The 25377-nt window shown below is 40.2% G+C and overlaps 1 protein-coding gene across 1 annotated transcript in view; it reads left to right on the top strand.

The window, feature by feature from the left end:
- The window catches only part of PRKG1 (protein kinase cGMP-dependent 1), a 346287-nt gene that overhangs the window by 261546 nt on the left and 59364 nt on the right, over nucleotides 1-25377 (top strand). The window contains 2 exon segments of the mRNA XM_019618026.1: nucleotides 12666-12731; nucleotides 20699-20773. Coding sequence (XP_019473571.1) covers nucleotides 12666-12731; nucleotides 20699-20773 — 141 coding nt within the window.

The raw sequence follows: 25377 nt of genomic DNA, 5'->3' as shown, positions 1-25377 counted from the left end.
TTCACCCAGCAGAGGAATGCCTCAATGCAACAAGCTTGCTTGCATCCATGCACAAGTCACTCAGGCATTCAAGTACTGGGATGAGTGGTTTCATTTCACATCCTTCCATCCTTCCAAGTTTGGGTTTGAATTACAAATACTGCACATACTGAGGCACATTTACCTGACCAAAAGAGGTAAGTCCTCACTTGATTTAGAGCCACATGGCACCCTAGCACTGGTGAATGGGACTGCAGCATATGGAGGATTTTGCTCTAAGTGATGGTGGTCCAATGAATTATCTATAAGCCAAATGGCTGAGGAGCTGTGGTCCTGCAATGCAATACCTTTGCATGCTGGATGTGTGAAGGAGGGGGAGCCTAAATTTGCATCTGCTCATTCTTACAGATGGAAGTAGTTCAACTATTTCCCATGTTAATTGACCTAGTATTCAAACACAATATGAGGATTCATCACAGTTTACTTTTAAGTACTTGATCTAAATTATGGAGGAAAAAAAAAAAGGAGAATGTAAGTTTGTTGAAGAACTGTAATAGTTTTAAATTGTCTGTAAGACACTAGGTAATTGCCTAGGGTTTTATTATGTTCCTGTCACTGTCTGCTGGATCTTCCATTTTGATATTCAGGTGTTCACCAGTGCATGTCGTACCAAACTGGCCCTTGAAGCAATAAAATCTATCTTACCAGGCTGGTCTGCGTTCATCCAGGACAAGAGCAGCTCCGACAGTTTGCCCAGCACCGTGCTGAAAGAGCTGCTATGACAACGTGCTGTCAAGGCACAAGGCTGGCCCTGCAGTAACGTACCTAAGCTGTCACATTTCTTCTGTGCAGCTTGTCAGGCTTCCTTTGGCTGTTCTGGTGAAAAATGTCACCAGAACAAGGCACAGCAGGGCACAGCCTCTGTGTCAGGGTATGGAGGGAAGGAGCTCTGGCTGCCGCCACTTTCCTTGTGCATTAAGGCAACAGCAAGATTCATCACCAAGGCAGCGTCTAGAACCAAAGGCCAGGGATGAGAATCCATCGCTTTCCTCTCGGGAATATGATAGGTGACAACCCTAATTGCTCTCTTAACACTTTTATCAGACTCCCAGCAACATAATTTCCTGTAGGTCAAACAAGTGGCACCCCCACTGGGGCCAGAAACTAATTCGTTTCTCTTCATGTCAGCTCAGTTCCGTGGTAGGATCCTCACAGTGACAGAGGAGAGCTGCTCACAGCCACTATTTATAACTCTTTTGGAAGTGTTGGTTGTAAAACTTAATTTACTGCAATGTTAAAAAAAAAACAGTCATTTTTATCAGCATATTACACTCACTCCTAGCAGTTGTAATATTCTCAGATAACCAATATGAGGGATATTCCTTTTATAAGAATGTGTTTATCAGAGTTCATTTTGGTATTATTTTTGAAGCTGGTCTATAGAGCAGGCTCATGGAGAGTCAAAAGCATCTCAGATGCTTGCTTTGTGACTTCTTGTTCTTATTGGGATTTCCTAGGGAAATATTACTGAAAATGAGGCTGTGTAATACTGTGGTAGGGATATATCATGTCCCATGTGCACAACATTGCTTAGGAGCAATAATTTTTGGTTGGAGATCAGTTGTTTTCAAGATGAGGCTTTATTTTCAACAGTGATACAGGGTTCTATGCTACTGGGAATTTCGTCTAATTCCCAATTAATTTTGCCTTTGAAGACTGTAACGCAGATGTTTGGTGCAATACTTAAACCAATCTTCTCAAAATACTCTGTTTTGTTTTTATCTCAGGAGCGTAGAACAGCTCTGATCTGGAGCTCATATGGAGCAATGCACAGCCAGCTTCTGTTTTCTTCATGAAACAATCTTGTGACTGAGGTGCAACCAGGCTGAGTAGCTATGAGGTTGTTTTTATCAACTGGAATTTTGCTTTTTTTTTTTTTAACTAAATTAGGAATATACTGTAGACATGAGATGGTTGTCACAGCTGGCCAGGATGTGACTGTTGGCCGAGAGGAGAGTGATGGGACATTATTACAACTATAATTAATGGGAACTTCATTCAAAAACAAAGAGAGCTTAAGTTTACAGGGCTTCATGACTGCCAGCCTCAAGTTCAGATCATTCCAGTTTCTGAAGCCGCACATGTGATTCTCATAGGAGCTCTTATAACTGGGACAAACACAGGAACTACATTTAAAACCCCAGAAGAAGCTGGGGTGATTCAGGCAGCTACAAGCTGAGAAATGGCAATATTATACATTATTTTAATGATGCTTTCCTTCAAAAGTTGCTGTAGTGGCTTGAAGAAAGATGGGTGTCTGTGCAGAACCATTTTTTAGGATGAGATTATGTGGATTGTTTGGCTTGAATGTGGGGTATTATGCAGCAACATAAGCAGATGCAGAAATTAAACAGCATGAGATGGAGATTAGCGTATGAAGCGGGTAGTATGAAAAGTTCTTGCTGTGCTGGAATAGAATCTGATGGATATCGTTAAGCAAAGGACTTAAAACTTATTCTGCTTAATTAACATCTTTTGTAGCGTTGTACAAAACCCTGGTGAGAGCTAATCTGGAGTATTCCAAACCACAAAAGACTCTTCTGTTCATGGAGAGTGAGCTCACACTGGTCTAGGTCTGGAGAAGGGCTAGAGACTAAGAGAATTTAAAGCAAAATAGCAGGAGACCGAGATTGCTTTCTCTGGAAGTATCTTCAGTGGCTACTCTGGCATTAAGCTAATTTTGCTTATAATATGTAAGTTTGTTAAAGGTTCTATATGGGATATCTGAAACGGCAAATAAATTTTTATATCCATTAAAATAATTCGTTCTGTGAGATTTGGGAAATTCGTGCTGGGTTCAGATGTCCTAGAACCTCAAGAGAGGCTCCTTTTCCCATCCTGCTCCAGAATTCACAGTACATCAGCTCTGGTGGACATCTCTGTTCAGACCCAGCTCTATAGGCTCTATTGAATCTGCGATTGAAGTCCAACTCCATATACTAATGCAGTCAATAAAAATACATATCTGCAGTACTGCATCCAGGCCTGGGGTCCCCAGCACAGGAAGGATGTGGAGCTCTTGGAGCGGGTCCAGAGGAGGGCACTGAGATGAGCAGAGGGCTGGAGCAGCTCTGCTGTGAGGAAAGGCTGAGGGAACTGGGCTTGTTTAGACTGGAGAAGAGAAGGATCTGGGGAGACCTCATTGTGGCCTTCCAATATTTGAAGGGAGCATATAAAAGGAGGAGCAATGGATGTTTATGAGGGTGGATAGTGATAGGACAAGGAGGAATGGTTTTAAACTGAGACAGGAGAGGTTTAGATTGGATATTAGAAGGAAGTTTTTCACCCAGAGGGTGGTGAGGCGCTGGAACAGGTTGCCCAAGGAGGTTGTGGATGCCCCATCCCTGGAGGCATTCAAGGCCAGGCTGGATGTGGCTCTGGGCAGCCTGGTCTGCTGCCCCTGTACATAGCAGGGGGTTGGAACTGGATGAGCACTGTGGTCCTTTTCAATTCCAGCCATTCTATGATTCTATGATATACCTGCTTTTCTTGACGGTAAAGAACTGTTGCATTATAGGTAACACACAGGAACACACGTGTGAATATGCATGGGGAAAAGACAACAGCAAAGCTGAGAGTATCTCCTGAATACGAAGGCAGCCACACCTGAACTGATATCAGATGTAAGAAAGGCAAACTCACGCTTTTTTACGTGTTAGTGAGCGCTTAGATGTCATGTTCTCTGCTTTTATAGGATGTGAGCATGGATTTACTTTGACAAGTGGAGGTGATCATTAGCAGCTACAAAGCACCACGTGTATTTCTAGTGCCATTCAGCTTTTAGACATGGTTAATCATTTCCTACTGGAATAGATGTAGGAAAATAAATACATCCACCTCCAAAGTAATTAGCATTAACTACATAAATGTAAAGTGTCATGCAAATGAAGGCGGGTACTGCGCAGCTGCTTCACCAGTAGAAGAGCAATGAAATACTCCGTATCACCAAACAGGGAGACAGCACATTTTTCCACAAGCTAGATTCTGCAGTGGTTTTTAATTTGTGTAGCAGTTGTGGTTATAAATCAGATGGGACTGCCTAGAGTATCAGCAGCTTAGGGGCTATGTTTGTTTTAAGTTGTGGTTTATTTTTTGTTATTGTTACTGAAAAAACAGATTTCCCATTGCTCCTGCATGTTGAGTGGAGGCAGAGTATGAAATCTTGTTGGGCTTGTTCAAAGTTTTGGGTTTCTTTTCAGGCTGCAACAAATCAATTTTTTTCAGAGTTTTTTACTTTTATTTTCTGGAATTGAAATATGGTGCTTCCAGGCATTACATAAGGAGGTTTGGGTTTTTGTTTTCTGTTTGCTTGTTTTTTTGTGTGTGTTTTTTCTTTTTTTACTAAGTCTGTTAGTGGTGATGCAGCATATTCAGGCTTTTGTTAGCAGTGCTTTACAAAGTGTACCATCTCTTTTTGTTACTTAAAAGCTTGTCCATTAAATTCAGTTAATGCTTTCTAGAAAGGTAAAAAGAAAACAGATTTATGACTACATCTTTCACAGGCAAAATATATCATTTTCTTTTTGCTTTGGTTGATGCACATTTTAAGCAGTTGCACTGTGGTATTTGATCTTAGAAGTGCTGCCTCCCCATAGCTTGGCAGGTTTTGCAGTTTGTCAGTGGTCATTCGTAAAGGGGGGAAATTACGAGGGAGCATCCGAAAGAAGTTAGGATTTCTAGTCCCAGCTTCACAACTTCGGCAGCCTAGACAGGAATAAAGGCTTGGCCATACACAGACAAACATAAACAATTCAGGATGTGGTTAAGCCATCACCTTATGTGACTGTTAGAGCCAAAGAGACTGGCCCTTTCCTCATGACCACGTGCTCCCACCTCATCTCCGAGCTCAGCACCAGTGAGTGCTGGCTTCGGGGCAAGTTGCACTGATCTAGCAGAAGACTGAACTTGCAGATCGTTTGATTTATCTCAGACCAATTTAAGGTGGTCACAGAGCTGCACTCTTGAGCAAACTGTAAAATTTGCTCTACCACTCTGTGCACAGAAGGGAGAAAATAAGGTGAGGAAACAAACAGCTTCATTTCATGTCTTTACCGATGATAAACTTCACCCATAATTTTCCCTTCTATGGCTTCACCATTGTAAAATAACACAGAATGATAAATTCAGCGCTCAGAGTGAAATACGGTCCTACCAGCACATCAGTGCTGCAGACCAGGATGTAGCAGAAGGATGTTCAGTTTGGCTTTTTGAGCTTAACCATGGCCAATGAAGGAGCTGAGTGTTGAGCAAGGCACAGACTAATGGAGTTTTTGCAAATCTTCTGCACCTGCCAAAATTTGGGTCAAGCCTCTCCGTGCAACAGCACTGAGCAGCGCTCAGAGGAAAGCCCAGGCTGCATGGAAGCTGTCTTGCAGTCTTCGAAGAGCTAATCACATCAGGGGGAAGCTTGGAGAAGTTTTTGGAGGATGCTGATTTCTCACAGGAGCCCTGATAGCCAGTCTGGAAGCTGTCTGTGAAACATTGCTTAATGAGATGCGAAAAGGCCTCTGAAGGGAAAGCAGCAGCGGGTGTCTGCCAGCTCCCTTCCTGCTCACTGTATCCAGTGCACTTGCATCAGCAGGTGCCAGCGTGGGCCTCTGCGTTGTTAACTGTTAGTATGCAGGGGATTAACTTGGCTACTCCATTTCAAGGTGGAGGCTTTGGGCGCTTCCTGCCCACGGTGCTTCTGTTCTCACTATGTGTGTGATGCTCCGTGCAGTGTCTGTGCATAAATTTGACAGCAGTGAGAACTGTTGGGTACTGTGGGAGAAAGTCCAACAGTCTGTGGGGAAACAGTGGGATCTGGCCTGCAGAAGTGAAGAAAGGATGAGTGGACCTGCAGTAGCACGGAGATGAAGGTAATATATGCATAGTCAGTAGTTTGGAGGCAGTAAGGTCCAGTGGTAGAGGCAGATCAGTGGCCACGGGAAGACCACGATGCCTCTGCCCTGCCTTAGGAGGAGTTGAAATAACCTGAAATATGGGGGAATGGGAACATGGTACCCAAGCCAAGGGCTGGTAGCATCATCTAAGGGCAAACACTAGAAAAAAAAATTCTCTCCTGTGGCTTCTCGTCTTCATCCCACTGCTGATACCCATAAAGGAGAAGGATCCCTTCTTCCCAGAGCTTAGGAATTTAAGAAAAGCATCGTTTAAAATGTAATTATTTTCAAGAAAAAAAAATAATAAAGTGAATTCACAGTAAATCCTTACAAAAAATGTTCTCGATTGAAAGAACCTCTTCTTTTGCTGCAGATAGTAGATATCCTTGCTCTGAGACATGGCTTCAATAAACAAATCCATTGCTTATCGCTCCAGCATCACAAGGAGTATTTGTCCCAGTACTCTGAATGCACGGAGCTGAGGAAGAAAAGGAAAAGTCAGAGAATTGAAAAAAAAAAAGAAAAAACGCAGCTGTTTAGAGACCTGTAAGAAGTGATTAGAACATAGAAGGCAGGTTGCTGGCCCTCTGTCCAAGAGGCCCAGTTCAGGTTAACACGATCCCTGCCCCTGCAGCAATCCCATGCGAGCGGCCTTAGGAGCGTGCCAGCCTGGTAAGTACGTTAGGCCAAATTGATGCAGTGTCATTAATTCCTGACGAGAAGCCAGATGCCAGCGTTGTTACTGTTGGGGCTGATCGCTGGCTATATAATCCAGTGCACCTCATTTAGCTCCTTGTTCATTGGCTTACCCACTTAGCCTTAGAGAATAGGCTTATCCACAAACATTATCATACGCCTTGCCTGCTCCTGAGATTTAATTGTGATCATGAGAAGCTCTTCCATGTTTTAAAATGGCATTACGTAAGCACAGAGTTGATCTAGTTAATGTGTAATAGATACAACTCATTACTTTAACTCTCAGATCACATTTGATTTGATTTTAATGTGGTTGTTTCCAGCACTTAATGACAAAATAGTAACTTACTGTGCTAGGAAAGTGAATGTTGGCTAAATTAGCCATGGTGGAACTCATAGATTATTTCCTGAGTAGTTAGCAGTTATCAATTTTAGATTAAATATGGTGAGAATATAGTGAAAGTGATAACTCATTGTTAACGCCATGACCCATGTTGCTCATAACTCTTGTATTGCTGCAGTGAAGATTACCTTGCAGAGAGGAGTTGGCAGCAGAACCTGATTATGCCTCTCAGCAAGGGGAAGATCCCATGCTGACTGCTGAAGTAGCAGGTACTGCTAGCTTTATGCCAGCTTCTTAGTAATCAAGTAGCAGCAAGAACCTTTTCCTCTGCTTTCAGATCACAAGGCACACATACCTTTCTCTTCTCAGAATAGTTTTCAACTGACAAAATCCCCTCTTGGTTTGCTGAATTGCCAGCAGCTTTAAATAGTGTATATAAATATGAAGGTGGCAGGCAGAGGCCTAGTTCAAACCAGCCTTTAAAAATGCTGTTGAAGTTCCCCATATTGTTAATATTTCTAGCCCTCTGCATTTTCTCGTGTGTTTTCTAAGTGGCAGAAGTGGATTCCTTGGTGTGGGAGTAGCTCAACGAGAGGAGATCCCCATCAGCTTTCAGAGCCCTGGCATCACACAGCTTACAGGCTGGGGTTAGGGACTGTGGGATATTGCTGAGCTTCCCAGAAACTAGCTTGAATTAATTGCAACTGTTGAACCATGTTGTGCAAGTTGTATTGCAGAGGATGCAGGATGTCGTTGCAGTTTAAGGTGGATGATGATAATGAGAAGATAGCTACAAGCTTTCCATCGCAAGGTAATCAGGCTGGAAAGGAAGGTGTTTTGCATGAACATTGCCTGCCACAGTGCCTCTACTTTAATTAGTACTATTTTTAGCTATATTTATCTGTATTATTGCTCTTGATATGGGCAATAATAAGGTGTCTTGATAATGTAACACTCATTAATTCAGCAGCTTCACTATGTCAGATTACAGTGCCTGTAACAGCAGATGTGTTTCCTATAGTTTCTTCTGCCTGTAGAAACGTTCATAAAACAAATTAATTTTTCTCATTTTTATGTGGCATTCAGATATAGAATATTGAAATAGCTTGTTCAGGGCTGTGGTGGGAAATTTTTGCCAGGGCTCAACTTTTCTATAGAGACCACTGGACTTACAGCCAGCCAAGGGGCTCTTGGCTGTGGTAATGTAACATGTTGTTGTTGCTGTTTTTCTTTTTTCTTCCTCTAAAAATGCCAGTGACAACCCATTTTTCTTTGACACGGTGACTAAAGGACCAAACACTAAGGGGAAGTGGCTCAGCACATGGCCCTTGGTGATGGCCTTGCCAAAGCCACTGCCATCTCGAAAAGGGCTGTGGTAGAAAGCTCATGTCCTGTGGGACCTCTGGAAATGAGACTTCAGATTGTTTAAATTAGCTAGAAATTGGTCTTAAAGAGGGTTTTTGAAGAAAAAATTGGAAGAAAAAATTAGACCTTCCCTGGTCTAATTTTACTGCAGGGAAGCTGCTTGCAGATCCCCAGTTTGCTGATATTCAAATTCCTTAGTGCATTTTCCCACATCCCAGCACTGCAGACTTGATCTTGTTACAGCATTTTTAATAAGCTTGATTTAAGGTTTTTAGGACAAGACATGATTGGAGTGAAAGGAAAAAAGTATTATGAGAAAAATTGGTTAACAACTTGAATTTCAGAGTAAGCAGCTCCTAAACCAGCATCTCTATCTCCTCTTACTGCTTTGTTGGGTATTTTCTGATTGCATCCTCACTTTCACATTGGAGGTAAAAACTACCTTCGCTGGATATTCTAAGAATTACCCAAATTTGGTGATCTTCTGAGAAGCAAGTCCTAGCTCTGTCCTTTAAGGAGAGGGTTTTGCCTACCTACAGACTTCAGCACGTCTCTTCAGTATTTTAGCTTGCCATTAATTTTGCCTGGTAAAATGCTACCCAGGGGAAAGCAAAAGAGGCTCAGCTCCAAATTTGATATTTCCTGAGTCTGTATGCTCACACCTCCTAAAATATCGTCAAGAAAGGACTCAGCTCGCACCTTTGGGTTCATCTTCTGGAAATATTAACAGTGATTCCATTGGTTGGAGGAACAAGTTTCAAGCCAATATGATAACATTTGCTGAATGGAATCATCTAAACTGTGGTTTCTGTTCATATGAAGGATTGCGTTGGTGTTATCGAGGGGCAGTGTGTGGCAGGATGTGAGAGCTGGAACAGGGCTCTGATTCAGGAAGCCAAAAGATGGCAATCATCTCCAAGATCTTAAAATCTAAGTTGCTTTTTTACAGTCAAAGTAGATAGAATTACAACAGAGGCTGCCATGGGACCTTCTCTCAGATCCAGGCTGCCTGGGTTCTCCTGTTTTCCAACACAGCTTTATAAATACTGTGTATAGGTTTGTATCAGAAGCCTTTCCTGGGAGCTGTCAACAAAACCACAGCTCTTAAATTAACCTGCTGAAAGCTTATCGGGGTGAAAATGGTTGAAATTTCCTGAGATCTTTGCAGCAACAAATTTTAACTAGGAAATATTTATCTATGTTTTCTGCTAAATAACGCCCTGTTACGATTTTATAAGGCTGGAGGGAGGATGCCAGTGATCTTCGGGAATGAAAAGATCCCGAATTGTTATGTAACTAGATAGGGCCACTGAGAACAGCCACGAGACCTGCTGTGTTGCAAGAGGTGCTCCATTACCCTGATTGTCCCATGGGGTTAACACGTGGCAATTGAAGCAGCGTGGTGACTGGTATCCCACTGTGCCCGCTCCAAATTCCAGTGCTTGCATTTCCCCCCAAGCGGCAGTGACCTTTTGCCAAGTAAAGAGGTTTGAGGCTGGAAGGGCTGTGAAATATCGAAGCTCGCCTGGAGGACGAAACAGAGGAGAACTAACTGGAAGCCAGCAGGCATTTCCTGGGAGGAGATGGTGAAGGCAAGCGTCAGCCATGGGTTATTCGGACAGTGAGAGCGACTGCTCTGACAAAGAGCGCTATTTCTCTGGGAGCAGTGATGAGTACTCGTGTGATGAAGCCGAGAAAGTATCCGAGTCAGTGCTCGCAAGCAGAGCTTTCCAATGCTTGCTTGTTGCATATAATGCCGTGTAATTCACGTAACTATTTATTGCACTTAATGCCCTGTGCCGCAGCTTTTGTAACACGACCTTTAAAATGTGTACTGACCATTCGTTTTGCTGCAAGGTGGTTGAGGTTAATGTGTAGGTGAGTTGCGTGTCTCTGGATGTATTTGCAATCTTTAAAGGTACAGTAAGAGCAGGCAGTGTTTAAAACTCAGTCTTGTGTTTCGCAGCTGGTGTGTGTAAAAGATTTATATGCAGAGCTGAAAATGCGCTGGCTTTTCCTTCTGGTTTATCCTCCTGTTTCTAGGAACATGGTTAGATTTGTAATCCTGCATGGTGGGAAAACCCCCATAATAACAAGAGCTTGCCAAGTTTATATAACCACTTAAAATCGATTTAGAGCGGGGGAACAAGGCTGTTCAGCAACGCAGGAGATCCTGGGATCTGGTACTTTTGTGACCCATCTCCATCTCGTGACAACGATTTTCCCTGGAGCAGGTGATAGGAAGGCATTGGCACTGTGGTGGTGGAACGCAGCCATGCTACCAGTGGTGGCAGGCCACCGAAACTCAAAGTTGGCTGGCAGTCCTTCCGCTGAGCTGACCTTGCTGCCAATGGCTCCTCTGCCTTCTTCCCTGCTCCCACAGAAGGAGCAATATGTCATTTTCTGCAGGAAGAGCGTCCTTGTTGGAGGCATAGGGAGATTTTGTAGCACAGAGGGAGCACCTCAGAGCATCCCTTTTGGATTAATGCTTTCTCCCCACATTTGCAATTTCATTATTCCCCTTGAAAAGTGCTGGAATGGGGCGTTTTAGGGCTGTTGGGTGTGCAAACCATGTGTGGAATGGCTTTTGTGGCAGCTCACCCTTAAGCTTGCAGTGCTTCAGGGTATTCAGAGGTGCTTGTTTCTTGACTTAACATTTTGTGTATGAAGCACTATATAATTCATTTTAAAAACCATTTTTTCCCCTAACTTATCAGTTATTTCTGCTTGTGCAGAACATAAGGAAGCCTTAGAACTGCATGACTTTCTGCATTATAAAAGCCTTTACATCTCTGTTTGTGCTAAGTGAAATGTCCTTTGGAAAAGAGCCTTCATTCCACACTAATTTCATGCTGATTAAACACACGTATCAGGTACAATGCAGGGGAAACCATAACAGTTATTTGTGTATTTTAATCTTTAATGTTGAAGTTTACTTAAAACATTTGAACTGAAGCCATAAACACCTGTGTTTTACTTCTGTGCAATCTGAGAATATGTAACGGTAAACACTTTGTGACAGAAAGGCATCCAAGATAGCAGAACATCTATGTGAAGTTTTAGTGGGAATTAATGCACAACCAAAAGCATTACATCCTCGTTTAATAATGCATTAATATCTGAGCAGAAGTTGGCTACAGCAACTTAGTAGAATATTAAATGTTATAATTTCTTATCCTCTTAATCCTTGTATTTACCAAAGTTTTAGAAGTTAATAGAAATATTTTTTATAATGCTGTTGGTCTACTTTCTTTAATTTTTTTAAGTGATAATTTTGTTTATTGGCATGGATAAATTAGCACTAGCATATTTACTTTTATTGAAAATGATCTCAAAGAATGCTTTGGATTGAGCATTAACATTTATTTCAATTTTATTTCTGCTTGCTCTGCTTTAAAGGTAGCTTAAAGATAGTTAAATTGAAGATAGCTTGAAAGCAATGAAAGTAAATGTAATTAACAGTTAAAGGGAGAGTACCTGTTCCTGTATGGGTGCACATGCACCACTCTCCTTTTCACCACACTGCTACTTTAATACTTCCAGTCTTTGAAGAGGAGAATTGCTCTTTCCAATGGCATTTCTAAATCTCATTTTCTACTTCAGTGGAAATAAGCATTGGTTTTCCAGTCTAAATGAATTAGATGTGTTTAGAAGAGGTGGATCTATTTTGCCTATAATCCCTTTATATTTAATAGGTGAAAAGATTTTGAGTGGATTTGAGCAAAGCAGTGATTCTGACTCCTGCATTCTGGTTTTCCAGCACAGAAAGTGCAGTGGCATTCAGAACTATTTAGAATGGAATTCTAAATAGGTCTGATTAATGAGCTTCTTGATTTGTAGCTTGGGCTGGCCAAGGCCGAACTGTGTGGCAGGAGAAGGGAAAACATTGGATATCTAATAATGAAGATACATTGTGCCTCTGGTGTCCTTCCTAACTGCCTCCTTGACCTTTCAGCTGTGACATATTGCCCTCTGAACCATGGCCTGGGGAGACAAAACCAAGGGTTTGGGGGAGGAGGACATACATAGAGGTTCATCAATACATCTATGCAAATAGCTAGTATTTCTATACCTATTTCTGTATACAGAAAGATAGAAGACCTTGCCAAACAAAAGGGCATGGGCCAATACATGGCTAGATGCCCTATTTACAAGGGGAGCCTACTTCTGGTTTTCTGCTCATGCATGTTTTTTTGCTCTCACGTGCTTGATTCCTGTACAGATGAAGAACATCTTTCCAAGGAAAAAGTTGTGAAAACCTCAGTTTTATTCTTGAAGTGCTTGGAATGAAGTACGTTCAGAAGTATAAAGTTTGCTTAAGAAATATATTTTTCTTTCAGGGAGGATGTCAGAACTGCCAACGTCATTGCGGCTGAAGCAGTAACTTGTCTGGTCATAGACAGAGAGTAAGTACATAAGCTTTCTGTCTTGTGGTGGGGTGCATCTCCAGTTCACACTTTTTATAGGTTTTAACTACAGCCTTTGATCATTTTCTGTAAGGTTATTTAATTTTGAAAGATATATTCACAGTATATTACGTGTCCTTGATGAAGTAGAAAGGACATTCCCCTAGATCAATAAGACAAAATTCAGTGATGACAAATACAGAAAATTAAGAAGTACAGAATGACAAAATGGAAATAAATAGGGAGAGAGTGGAAACAGATCCAAGCGTTGTGGTGGTACGCAGATTGAATTAGCATCAGCAAAATATCATGAACAAAAGAAATTTTCTGACAAATGCTAGACAAACATGTTGTTATTCTTTTCCATGTAGGGTTGAAGAGCCCTTGTCCATAGGACCTAGCCCTGCTTAAAGCTCTGCAATTCCAAGAGGATAGATCAGAAGAGCAAACTAACTTTTTACCTATTATACATGGAAAACATTGAGGAATTAGGCATTTTTTCATCTAGGCAAGAAATGCCTGCACTCCAGGAAAACAGTGCTGCAAAGTTGACTGCTGAGACTGGGAAAAGAATAGCCTTACTTTGAAAATCCATTGTGACTCTTGGGGTGGTTTTCCAGTGATGAGGGCAATGAGGCACTGGAATACACCATCACACAGAGAAATCTCCCACCTTCACAGTGGAAAGTGTTAGTTGTGATTTTTATTACTGCACAGGGAAGACTGGTTTTGTAATGGACAATGCCCCCAAAAAAATACCAGCTCAGAGTTCAGCAGTGTTTTAAAAACAAAACAAAACAAAAAATCTATTGTTAGGCATTAATAGAATTGTTATTGTTATTATTTTTAAACTGAATCTATGGCTTGTCTGTGCTTCACACGCTGTGTTGTTCTTGTTTCCTCCAAAATGACAAGTTAGACCAAAAAGTTGTTTGGAGACGGGTAGAAAAAATGATTGATGGAGAGAATGGCTTCTGTTGGAAAAATAAGCAAGTAGGTTGAAACTCTGTTCTGGGAAAGAGATGATGAAATGAATTTCTCACTGCCTCCCCAAGCGTGAGAACCCAGAGGTAAGTGCAGGAAGGAAGTGAGAGTCAAAAGGAGGTGGCTCTTCACACGGGGTGGCTCATGGAGCTCCTCCCTATAGGAAAACAAGAAGCTTACAAGTGTTCGAAAGGAAAAGAAATCCACTGGATTTATTAAATATGCAGGAACTCTACTGCTGGCTCTAGGGAGTCTCTGAGAGGTGTAAGAGTATTGAGACAAATATAAATGCTGGGTCTATTCTTGAAATCTTAAAGACATAAGGAATTGACATAAGACAAAGTCAAAGGGCAGCTGCTGAGTTACAAGTGACTTCTGAGGCATTCTTGTAGTGTGATGAGATTAATAGGAGATACATCTCATGTTCTCTGGTAGGCATGAACAAAGTGCATCCAATCCTTTTTAATACAGGAGTTTTATATTCAATAATCGCTTGACGTTTATCCCAAACCTTTGTTGTCATGTTCTGAAGTAACAGAACTGAGGAAGAGTACTTAAAAAATCTTAGATCTCCTGATCTGCTATTTCATTTATCATCCATTTAAAAAAAAAGTCAAGCAACTAAATTATGGTTTAGCTGTTGAAAACAGATGGTGAACTTCAGGACTGTCAGCTGAGTGGCATTCTTCCACATATACAAGCAAGTAACCTGACAGATAAAATACATATTATCCCTTGTTATTTTGTGGGCAATAAGAAGAATCAGCAGAATTAGATCTTGTAGCAAACATTAATTCAGAGAAATGTAAAGCAAAGAGTCATTTCTACATTTTTTCTGAACTCCTCTATGGGGGTCATTTTTGTTTTCCACCAAAAGCATTTTAGAAATGAATTAAAAAAATAAGTAATTCCGGATTTAATCCTTCCTGAGTATTTTACAGACCTCATCTAATATCCCCTTTATTCTGTATACAATGACCTTGAAATAGTAAGGAAGTACAAGTTAAATTTAACTGATGAAGCTGTAGTTCATCTACACTAGGGATTCTAGTAATGCTCAGCAATTAATAGCAGAGTAACACTATTTATAAGAATACTATTTATAGATCAAGAAATGTAATGCTATTTATATCACTATTTATAGTTCAAGGAACTCTGCTCTCTGTCTTGACTAGTTCTGACTTTTTGTGGTAGCTCTTCCCTTCCATTATTGTATCATGGTTTGCAGATAACCATAGAAGCTAAGTTTAGTATGGAGAAAATGTAGGAAGACTTATGTAAATTTGGAAAATTGTGCAGGCACTGTTCTGCTAATGAGGAAAATAGCATTTTTGTATATCCAGATATACTGAATATTAAGACATTTGGTTTTGGTTTGTGTTTCAGGAGTAAAGGTGCTACATTTGCATAGAGATAACAGAAATATGGTAGAGGAGCAATGAACCATGGAGTTCGTTTCGGGATCCAAAAGGCTGCAACCTATTAAGGAGGTGTCCAGCATAGATACCTGGTGTGGGTCAAGATCACTATGAACAGAATAACAGGAACAGAATAATGGTGAACAGAGACACCTGGATGTGTTTGGAAATGGGTGTATTTAGGTATGAATAGGATAGATGTGAAAAAAAATTTTGGCTGGAGGTGTCTGGACTTACGTCGGAATTAAATGACTATAAATTTCCAGAGAAAAGGAAAAATAATTGCTAGTAATAGTGGAAGGTTGTTGATTAGGCTTAAAGAGAAAGTCTAAGAAGTTAGGTAAAGAGATCATGGGAGAGAAAAGGGACTCTGTGAGATCAGGTAACAAGGGCACCTGTTATTCTTTCCATGTTCTTAGTAATTTTCTTCAGTTCTTGGAAACTTTTATCATAGAAAGGTGACACATTTAGGAAATAGGAAATAGGGAATTAATGTGTAATGTAGGTGTGTGTTTGGGGGAATGACTGTAGAGAATTGGCTAGTTGGTTTGAGATTGATGTTCTGCCAGTATTTAGAAAGTGCACAGAAAATGAAAGGAGCTTCAGATGTGGGATCTCTAGGCAGGATGGCAGCTCTAGGACCTGCCCCGTAGTGGCTGCACTGGGAACACCATTGATTTTGTTCACCCAAGAAAGCTGGCAATCCATTGGCATAGAATAATAGAATGGTTTGGGTTAAAGATCATGTATTCCACTATCAAGTTAATCACAGAATCACAGAATGGCCAGGTTGGAAGGGTCTTCAAGGATCATGAAGCTCCAACCCCCTGCCACATGCAGGGCCACCAACCTCCCCATTTAATACCAGCCCAGGCTGCCCAGGACCCCATCCAACCTGGCCTTGAACACCTCCAGGGATGGACGGGGCATCCACAGCCTCTCTAGGCAGCTGTTCCAGCACCTCATCACTCTCATAGTAAAGAACTTCCCCCTGACATCCAACCTCAGTCTTCCTTCCTTCAACTTAAAACCATTTCCCCTTGTCCTGCTGTTATCTACCCTTTCAAAGAGTTGATTCCCTTCCTGTTTTGTAGGCTCCCTTTAGGTACTGGAAAGTTAAGAATTATGAGTTTACTTCTTGCCATAAAAAAAATAGCATATTTGTACCACTTCAATGTGTATTTTAAAAAACAAAACCTTTTACCTTGTAAAAGGTAGGAAAGATTTCCACAGAATTTCAGAATATATTCCAGGTTTCAGCATGTCTGTACACATTGTCCTGGAGGAAGAGGTTACATTAACCCAGCAGGGCAAACAGATGCAGTTGGTGGCAAAGCTGACCATAAGAGGCTAACAGCTTTGTAGGGAATTTGGACAGACTGTTTGTCTGGAGCAGCAGAGGTGCTCTTCTTGCCATCACGAAGATGTGGGAATTGAGAAATCAGCTTGAAAACGTCAGCAAAATCCACGTGCTGTTCATGTCAATTGTCAGACTACTCAGTGCAGTTTCTGATCATTTGTGATTATGTGCATGAGGAACTAGAAAGCTTTTTGCACAAGCAATATTTCCTTCTGATGGAAGATATGATCTCAGTAAACATATTAATATTTTATAACAGTTTTCATTGTCAGATCTCATTTATTGTTTTTTGTTTTTTTTTCCTTAAGAATCCATAGTTTTTTTTTTGTGTTCCTGACCTGCTAAGGCCCTATGTGAAACAAAGCAGAAGCTGGTGGTTATGTGTTCACTATTGTGGTGCTGCAGTCATTTATCCTGTAGGAAGAAAGCAATGGTGGGAAGCGGACAACATGGTTGACTCCAAAGTATTTCAAATTTGGCCTTGACGTGACTTGTCTTAGTGAGTTTTTGGGCTCCGTGAAGGTGTTAATAGGTTTGTTGTAGAAGTAGAATGGACTGGTTGGGGAAAAGTTGGTAATTTGAATTTGCTGAATGTGATAGACGCTTTAAAACTTTGCAAAAGGCATCTGATGAAAACTATGTAGGCACAAGTGGGACAACCTTGAGTTTTGTAACTCAATTTGAATAAACACGTACAGACACTTCACTTGTGACTGCTTTGCATGGAGTTAAAACAGAAAGAAAACTTGCAAAACACATTTGTAAAATTTTTATCATTATAGACACCCTAGGAGAGCAGTTTGTGCAGCTTTTTGAACTTTTTTTTTTTTACATCTACCTACCGAACTTAGAATAGCATTCTTCTTAACTGTAAGAATATTTGCACTGAAGCTGATGATTCAGATTAATCTTTTATTTATAAGTGATTTTTTTTTTCATCCGCATAATTTATTTATGTTGATAACAATATTTTCCTGAAGCACCGAGATTTCCAAGGTGTAAATGTTGTGGGTGCTGGGAGTACAAAATTACCCAATGCAAATGATGGGCTGAAACTCAGGGCACAGCTGCTCCTGACGGAGGCTGGCAGTGCTGCAGAACTGTCTGGTATTTGCAGATATTGAGTGCTAAATGATCTTTTTCTGCTTACTGTCTTCTTCAGTTGTATGTTCTCATTTAGGGGCAGATATTTTTAAGGAAACCTTTTAAATATTTCGGGTATTTTCAGTTTGGATTTTACGTTATTGTCTTTATTTGTAAGCCTTCTTTTAGTTTGTGAGGGGATTGCACCAAGGTGCTAAGAAAGGTTACTGTGTCAAACCTCTTGGCAATGGAAATCAGAGAAGAAGGGAAAAAAAAGGTATTATCCTAGCATGACTGACCTTAACACAAGCTAAGCTGAATGCTTTCATTGGAGATATTCATTTCTGCTGCTTTACTATTTTTCCCAGTTGGGGTGAGATTTATCCATGGAGAAAATTGGTTGTGAGGAGAGTATGGAAAAAAAAATGAAAAGAGAAGGCTGTGCAGAGAAAAACTGAGCAGTTCTCTGATGAAAGTCTTGGGGATGTTACAACCAAGATGACAGGCAATAAGAGAGTGACTCCAGCGGGCTTCAAAATCCCTCCCAGTCCAAGATCTGGTTCAGGACAATCAAAGAAAAACTGAAGGACTGACTGTTGTTACTCCTTCCTGTGACTTCTTTTTTGCCTATGTACTGTTTCACTAGACAAAAATCTGTTCACATTGCCAAAAAAAAAAAAAAGGGAAAAAAAAAAAAAGGAATGTCTAACCCCACCACATTTTCTTAACCACATGAAAGCAACCCCAAGCCTTGCTGTTTTAAATTGCATTTGAAGCCTTAGGTCATGCCTTGTAGCATGCCAGAAGGATTGCAGTGTTGCTCAGTTGCCTAAATAGCAGTTTGTGAAGCATTAACATCTACGTCTTGCTTTACTTTCACTGCTGTCTTGCAAGGGCTTGGCTTCATCCAATGACTCATATTCATCTCTAGACAAACAGACCTTGCTGTATCAAACCCTGGAGCTGAATTTTTCGTCTTTTCACTGCTGAGTAAGGGATTTTGCATTGAAAAGATCCTCTGGTTAATAACACATCCAAATAGCAATGCATACAAGCTGCTTAACTTCTGCCTTGCTAGAAGATCCTAATGCAATGGAAGAGCAAAGGGATCCTTTCCTTCTCCTCTTCATTAATGAGCTCTTGTAGCTTTCCCTGTGCTGCGTAAACAATTCCCTAGACTGCATAATTAACATGACAAATTAAGCAAAGTTGCACAATGAGAGAATTCATGTGTCCAGAACAGTGATGACTATAATTACACAAAAGGCCATGGTGGGAAGCCTAGTGACAGCACGTAACTCTAGATCCAAATAGTATGAATAGATCTCCCAACTGTGACCTCTTGTCTTTTATTTATTACAGTAATGACTAAAATGCAGCTTTTTCCAGCTGCCGTTTGTAAAGCAAGAGCAGATATTAATTAAGCCTTACTTCATTCTTCTGGAAATTGTATCCTCTGCTTGTAGTGCATACACCATGCTACTTCTCCTAAGGTCAGACATCTCCTGATGCAGCAAGACATTTAAGCTCCCATTTAAGAACTTGCAGCGTGTTTGAGATTATTCAGCAAAGCATGATCCAAACAGCTTCACCACCCTTAAAGGCAAAGGGAACACGGTGTCACAGGATGTAATGTTTTCTACAGATACATTCTATTAAAGCCAAACGCATCCACTGGATGAAAATATTTTGTTTCTCTTTATCACCATATTTTCACTAACAGCTGAGATTCACAGCTTCTTATCCTAAAATTTCATACATTCTGAAACCAAATCTTTCGAGGAAAAAAATGCAAACAAACTGAAAACTATTACCTTCATCTGTGTTCATCACTGATGAATAGCATTAATTCTCTTTTGTTCTGAAATTCTTTAACAAGACAGGACAATGTGAAGTATTTTCTTCTTACTTCTCTGTGTGTAAATATGGCCCTAGATGTTGTTGTTCTGGTTTTTTTTTTCAACTTTTCAATTACTTTTAAAAAACTTTTTGATTAAAAAGCCATTCTGTTCTTCTGTTTATACCTCAGGAAGGTCAGGACCACATAGAAAAGAACTGCAGGGTCCCCCATTTTGAAGCTGTAGCCTTAGGGCTGTGCACAGTCACAATGCTAAGCATTGTAGTTGGGAGCAGCTCATCCTTCCAAATTAGCTTAGCTATTTCCTCATTTTGCAAGTTCATTCTTTAAACTAAAATCATACCACATGCGAGACACATGCACTAGGAAATAATGCAAGAGTGTAGAAGGGAAGTATAATTTTCACTCGAAATTTTCAGTTATAGATTTTAATTGATTTCAGTTATTATTTAAAACATGCAAATTTGCATTCCTTTTTTAGTTTCTGACGATGTGTAATACCACTTCCACAGGCACAGCAGTCACCATTTTAATTGTTTTTCCTCTGGAGCGATGCTTGTTACTTGATTGACTGGTCATCAGGTCCATTTGTTTGAGTCACTCACGATATAAAAAGATTTTCTAAGTCTTTTTCCCATATGTTTATGCCTTTCGCACCTCCCCTGGGGCAGGGGATGGTGTTAGGGGACTGCTCAAACTACTGCCAGCTTGTACCACGGATGGCTCAGGAGTGCTGATTGTATCAGGCACTCCCAGTGTTTCACCCGTTCTCACTCAATGTTAGCCTAATTAAAGCCGAATCTCGTTAGTCCAGGTTATGATAATTTGCTTATCTTTCTGCCCTTGCTTTCTTTTCCTTCTCTGCTTTTTTTTTTTCCCCCCTCTTTTTATTTCTCCCTTCTGTGTTTTGGTTGCTGCTTCTCTTGCACCGAGAAAGCTTAGATATTGAAGTAAAGATTATCCTTCCCTTCAAAAACAGGGATTTCTTGGGTTTCTGGTTGGAGAGCAGGGTATGATAGTGGCACTTCAACATCGTGGGACTTAGCAGCCAAATTGACAATGCCAGATTTATTGTGAAACTTGTTAGGGATTGGGTGCAGTCCCTAAAAAAGCTGGATAAAGAAGTTTGGACATTCATAGTAATTATCCAGGGTCATCAAGGGGCAACCCCCGATTGCTGCTGAAGAGCCACATTGGCTTGCATGGCTCCCTCCAGGTGGACATTGTTCTCTTACCAAAAATGCACCTTTATTTTCTTTCACAGCTCCTTCAAACATCTGATTGGTGGCCTAGATGACGTTTCCAATAAAGCCTATGAAGATGCAGAAGCAAAAGCAAAGTAAGTGTCAGCTTGTTGTGTTCAGCATAGAATCTTCACCTAATTTTTCTTTTTCTGAGGGTTTTCTTGATAGTGAATATTGTAATTCCAAAAAACCTGCATTTTCTCAACATAGCAGTGTAAAAGAGCTTAAACAAGCAGTGAATGAAGTGCTTACTCTTAATTTCCTTCCGGATGAGCCTCATTTTATCTCCCTGGTGCACTCTGTGAATATGGAAGGGCCAGGTGGACGTGGTGTCCCCAGGCAGGTGCCCAGCTGGGTGGTCCCAAAGTCACTATGATGCCTGACTAAGGAGTCTAGAGAAGCCTCAGACCTTAAAGAAAAATCACAAAGTAGTTCTTCTGAAAGTAAGTATTTCTGGGAAATTACAGGTCTTGAAAACAGCAAGTAATGAAGGAAATTGCTGTTTTATATGAGTTTTCTTTAGAGAGCTGCAGTCTTTTTGAAATATTTTCAGAGTGTCAAAACCTCTTCCGAGACAAAGAATGGTAAGTCAAGTTTGTCATTTTTGAGTGAATGCTACAGTTATTTTGACATGAAGCAATATATTTGTCTGAATTCCTAGCTATAAATACTCATTTGTTTCAGGAGCGAGCTGCAGTGTATTGTGATTTTAATATATTCCCCCCAAAAAACACTCATAATTCATTCTTGATGTACAGTTGGTTTTTAAATGAAAGATTTTTGTATGTCCACAGTTGATTCTATAACAATAATAAAGCTTATAGAGAAGAACATATTACAATTCCAGTGATGGTGAGTATAAACCAATAAGATTCAAAAGCCAGAATTGTTTAAAAGATAACTGAAGTTGCTATGTAAAAAATGATTTTGCTGTTATTTTTTTCTTCTTCTTACCACATTAAAGGAGAGGTTGGGTGTTTTCTCCAAATCAAATACTCAGAATGAGTGTCTTTTAATCAGTGGTCGAAATTTAAGACTGCTCTGAAGACTTCTCATTAAACCAGTATTGCAAAGATATTCACACTTCCATGGAGAGAAAAGTAGACAACCTAAATGATTATTTAACTAAAAATAACTGCTTGATTGTTTGCTTCAGAAAGCAAATATACATCCCAAGAAACTTAGTTTCTTGGACAAGACTTAGTAATTTTGCAAAGTATCTGCAAATTAATTTTTTTTTCTTTTATTATCATATTTGATTGATACTTGAAATACATTTTTAATCATGTTTTTATTTGTTGTGGGATACTGGAAGGCACCTTACGGTTTCATTATTCACCTGCCTCTAATTAAACTTTTAAGATTTCTTTTTCAAAAGCTGAAGTTCCCCAAAATCCTTCTCTTAATTAAAAAAGGGAAGAGGCTATCAGCCTCTTCTACCATCCCAAAAGACAGATAATTGGGGCACAGAACACAAAGTCAGATGGACAGCATGTTGTCACAGTGGATAAATGGCTATCATGTGTTATAGACAAATGTAATGTACATTACTATACATACAATCTGATAGTACTAGCTACAAACTTGAAAATAATGCTACTCTGAAAATTAATTTACAGAGAAATGGTCTTAAGTACTCCAAGGTAGTATGGTTAGATTGCAGTTGGACTTGATGATCTTGAAGGTCTCTTCCAACCTGGGCAATTCTATGATTCTAAGCACTTTTACTTCTTTTCAGATTTTATTCTTAGTGTTACTGTTCAGGTTATTGTGATTTCCATCCAAAAAAAAAAAAGGTGGGAAGCATTGATAATGAAATTGGGGATTTTTTTATTTTATTAATAAGATGATGATGTTATCATAGACACTTTAATGAGTCACGCCAGAATCCGTTGGCACTAAGCAAAATTTACAAATAGATACAAACTTGCCATTTCCCATTTCATCATCTGTATTGTCACATTTTCAATTCTGAGCTGCATTTTTAATAGGGTATCATGTGGTCATGTATTTTCACGATGTTTGTGTATGCAGGTTGTAACGGAGAGTTTTTCATACTGAATTTGTGACTTTTAGGGAAAGCTTTCAGGATCTGTTGAACACTTTACAACTTACCTTTATGAGGACTAATTTTGGACCTATTTTGGATAAACTCATCATAGAATCATAGAATCAGCAAGGTTGGAAAAGACTCACAAGATCATCCAGCCCTACCATCCACTCATCACCAATACTTCTCACTAAAATTCATTTTATTAATCAACATTTTGTTCTTTTACATTCATTTTGTTAATCAACATTTTTGAGCTTTTACATCCTTTATGCCTGTCCTTTTCTTCTAGTGCCAACTATTTTGTCCAAATGAAAGGGAAAAGCAGAGGATTGCTGATGATAGAGGAGTTGTTCCCTCAAAGGAGGAATTGATTAATATTGTTAGCAACTGTTCCTGCCGTCTTAGAAGTTAGAGGCCAGTGCTTGAATCCTGTCACTCAGTATTGTAGGGGACGGTGACATTATTAACTGTCATATATTGATTTTTGTCTTTGGAAGAGCAGAAGGGATCAATGCTGTCTGCCTTGAAAAACATTACAAAAGGAATGCTTTTCCAAAATAATACGGCAGTTTTTTTAGTCAAATACCACATTCACATTTGCTTGGCCCTTGAAAGCAAGTGCATGCCTGCAAAATGATGAATAGAATAGGAAATAATGACAAAGTTACTCCAAGACTGATGTGAGATACATTGCAGAGTTTTATCCCTCATGTTATTGTTTCTATATCTCACAAGATATAACTCCTCTGGGGGAAGAGTCTACTTGGCAGAAATTTTAACCTGGATTACTTTTCAAGCTGCTGTTAATTAGCTTTAGCTAATTGTCCTTCAAGAGCTTATCTTCTCTGAGAAGTTTGCAAAATGGAAGAAAACAGCACATAAAGCACATTCAGGTACTCAAACCACAATAAAAAAAAAAAATCCTGTTTTTGCATCCTTGTAGCTAGAATCTCATTTTCAATGTTCACATGGCAGTGACAGAAGGCATTTGGATGGAGAGAAGTTTTCTGTGTACCCTTACTCACCGTGTGTCAGGTGGATCCACGCAAATGTCAGACATCTAGCAGGCATAAGCACACAGAGTAAATGCAAAGGACACCATTCTAAGGCTTCATTACAGTGTCAAACCCTGCTTTTGGTTGGTGTGGTTGTCACATTCGGGGCTGATGTGTGAACAGTGTAACATTTCATCTATTGCTGCCCCTTAAGAAATACAAAGCAAGTTTTTAAAAAATCCACAGAGTAGCAGCAAATATGTTTTCTTATAAATCTATCAGTATCAAGATGACTGTTAAATTCCTATTAATTTGTAGATGCCTCATCTACAAAAGCACAAGTGTAGACTACATCCAATAAAGGGTTTCTGTTCCTAAAGTAGGACTTAGGCCTTGGGCAGGTGTTCATTGCAAAAGTAAGTACCAAATTGGTAGCACTGTATTTTATTTTATATCTGTTTTAGGAGATGGCAAGAATTTTGCAGGGCAGAGCTGATGGTCTCGGTGCAGGACATGTCTGAGAGGTTGCTGGGCACAAGTCACAGGGTCAGAAGAGCTTTCCATGCATGCAGAAATCTTCCAGTTCCAAATGAGCAGAACAGCTTCTTGTTGAGTTCACCTCTTTCCAATCTGATGTTTTCCCAGCCAACCCTGAGATGTGGCTGGCGTGCTCCTAGAACCACAGAAAACATGGTAGCTGTCAAAGCAAACAGCAGAGGTACTGCTGAAAGTAGTGCCATTGAGTTTCTCATGTACTCAAGCTGAGTTATCTTCAGTACTATATTATGAGTTGCCTTAAATTCATGTGACTATAAAAATTCTAGCTTAATATATCTTCTCATATATCTTCTTAGTTTTATATTTTCGAAGGACTCTTTCCTGTTGTTTTTTTTTTTGCAAGTTTGGGTGTGTTAGTTCTCCTTACGTTCATTCTCTGTGATCAGTTTCTTGATTCGTAGAATCAGTGATTGATGTTTGAGTTGGAAGTGACCTTCAAAGACCATCTGGTCCAACTCCCCTGCAGTGAACAGGGACACCTTCAGCTAGTTCAAGTTGCTCAGAACCCTGTCCAGCCTAACCTTCAGCATCTTCAGGGATGGGGCACGAATTTGCTTAAATCACAAATAATCCCTATAGTTAATATTCTGCTCCTACAGTGTATTCAGAGAAGTTAATAAATTCATTGACTAACAAATACTAGAGTTACATTCCTGCTGGTGTCAAGCTGAAGGCAAGAGGCAAAGTTTTAACTTGGTTCATGTTCTGAGAAAGCAGGAGTTTCAGAAGAGGACCACATACTGTATGCGGAGCTTCATTGCTATTCGAGGCAGGACAGAGATACCTAAGCAAGCAGACCCATCTAAGCGTAGATTCGTTCCAGGTGGAATCAGTAGTGCAACTCAGAGATCCAAGAAGAAACTGGTGGTTTCTACTGCAGTTATTGGTGCTATGTGAGGTGAGAATTCAGCAAATGGCTGCTCCCACCAGGCAAACAAATCCTTTCTACTGAGTCTTCCCCACCCAGAAAATACCTGAGGTTAATCCCTGCACCCTCCTTTATGCACTAACATGGCTATCAGATGAGGTCAGGCTTGGTCCCACTTGTCCTTGACACGGCTGTGGCAAGGGAGAGGCCCTTGCCATGAAAGCA

Source organism: Meleagris gallopavo, chromosome 8, assembly GCF_000146605.3.
Source record: "Meleagris gallopavo isolate NT-WF06-2002-E0010 breed Aviagen turkey brand Nicholas breeding stock chromosome 8, Turkey_5.1, whole genome shotgun sequence".
Lineage (NCBI taxonomy): Eukaryota > Metazoa > Chordata > Aves > Galliformes > Phasianidae > Meleagris > Meleagris gallopavo.
Note: the sequence above shows the minus strand (reverse complement) of the source record. Positions and strands in the feature narration are given on the sequence as shown.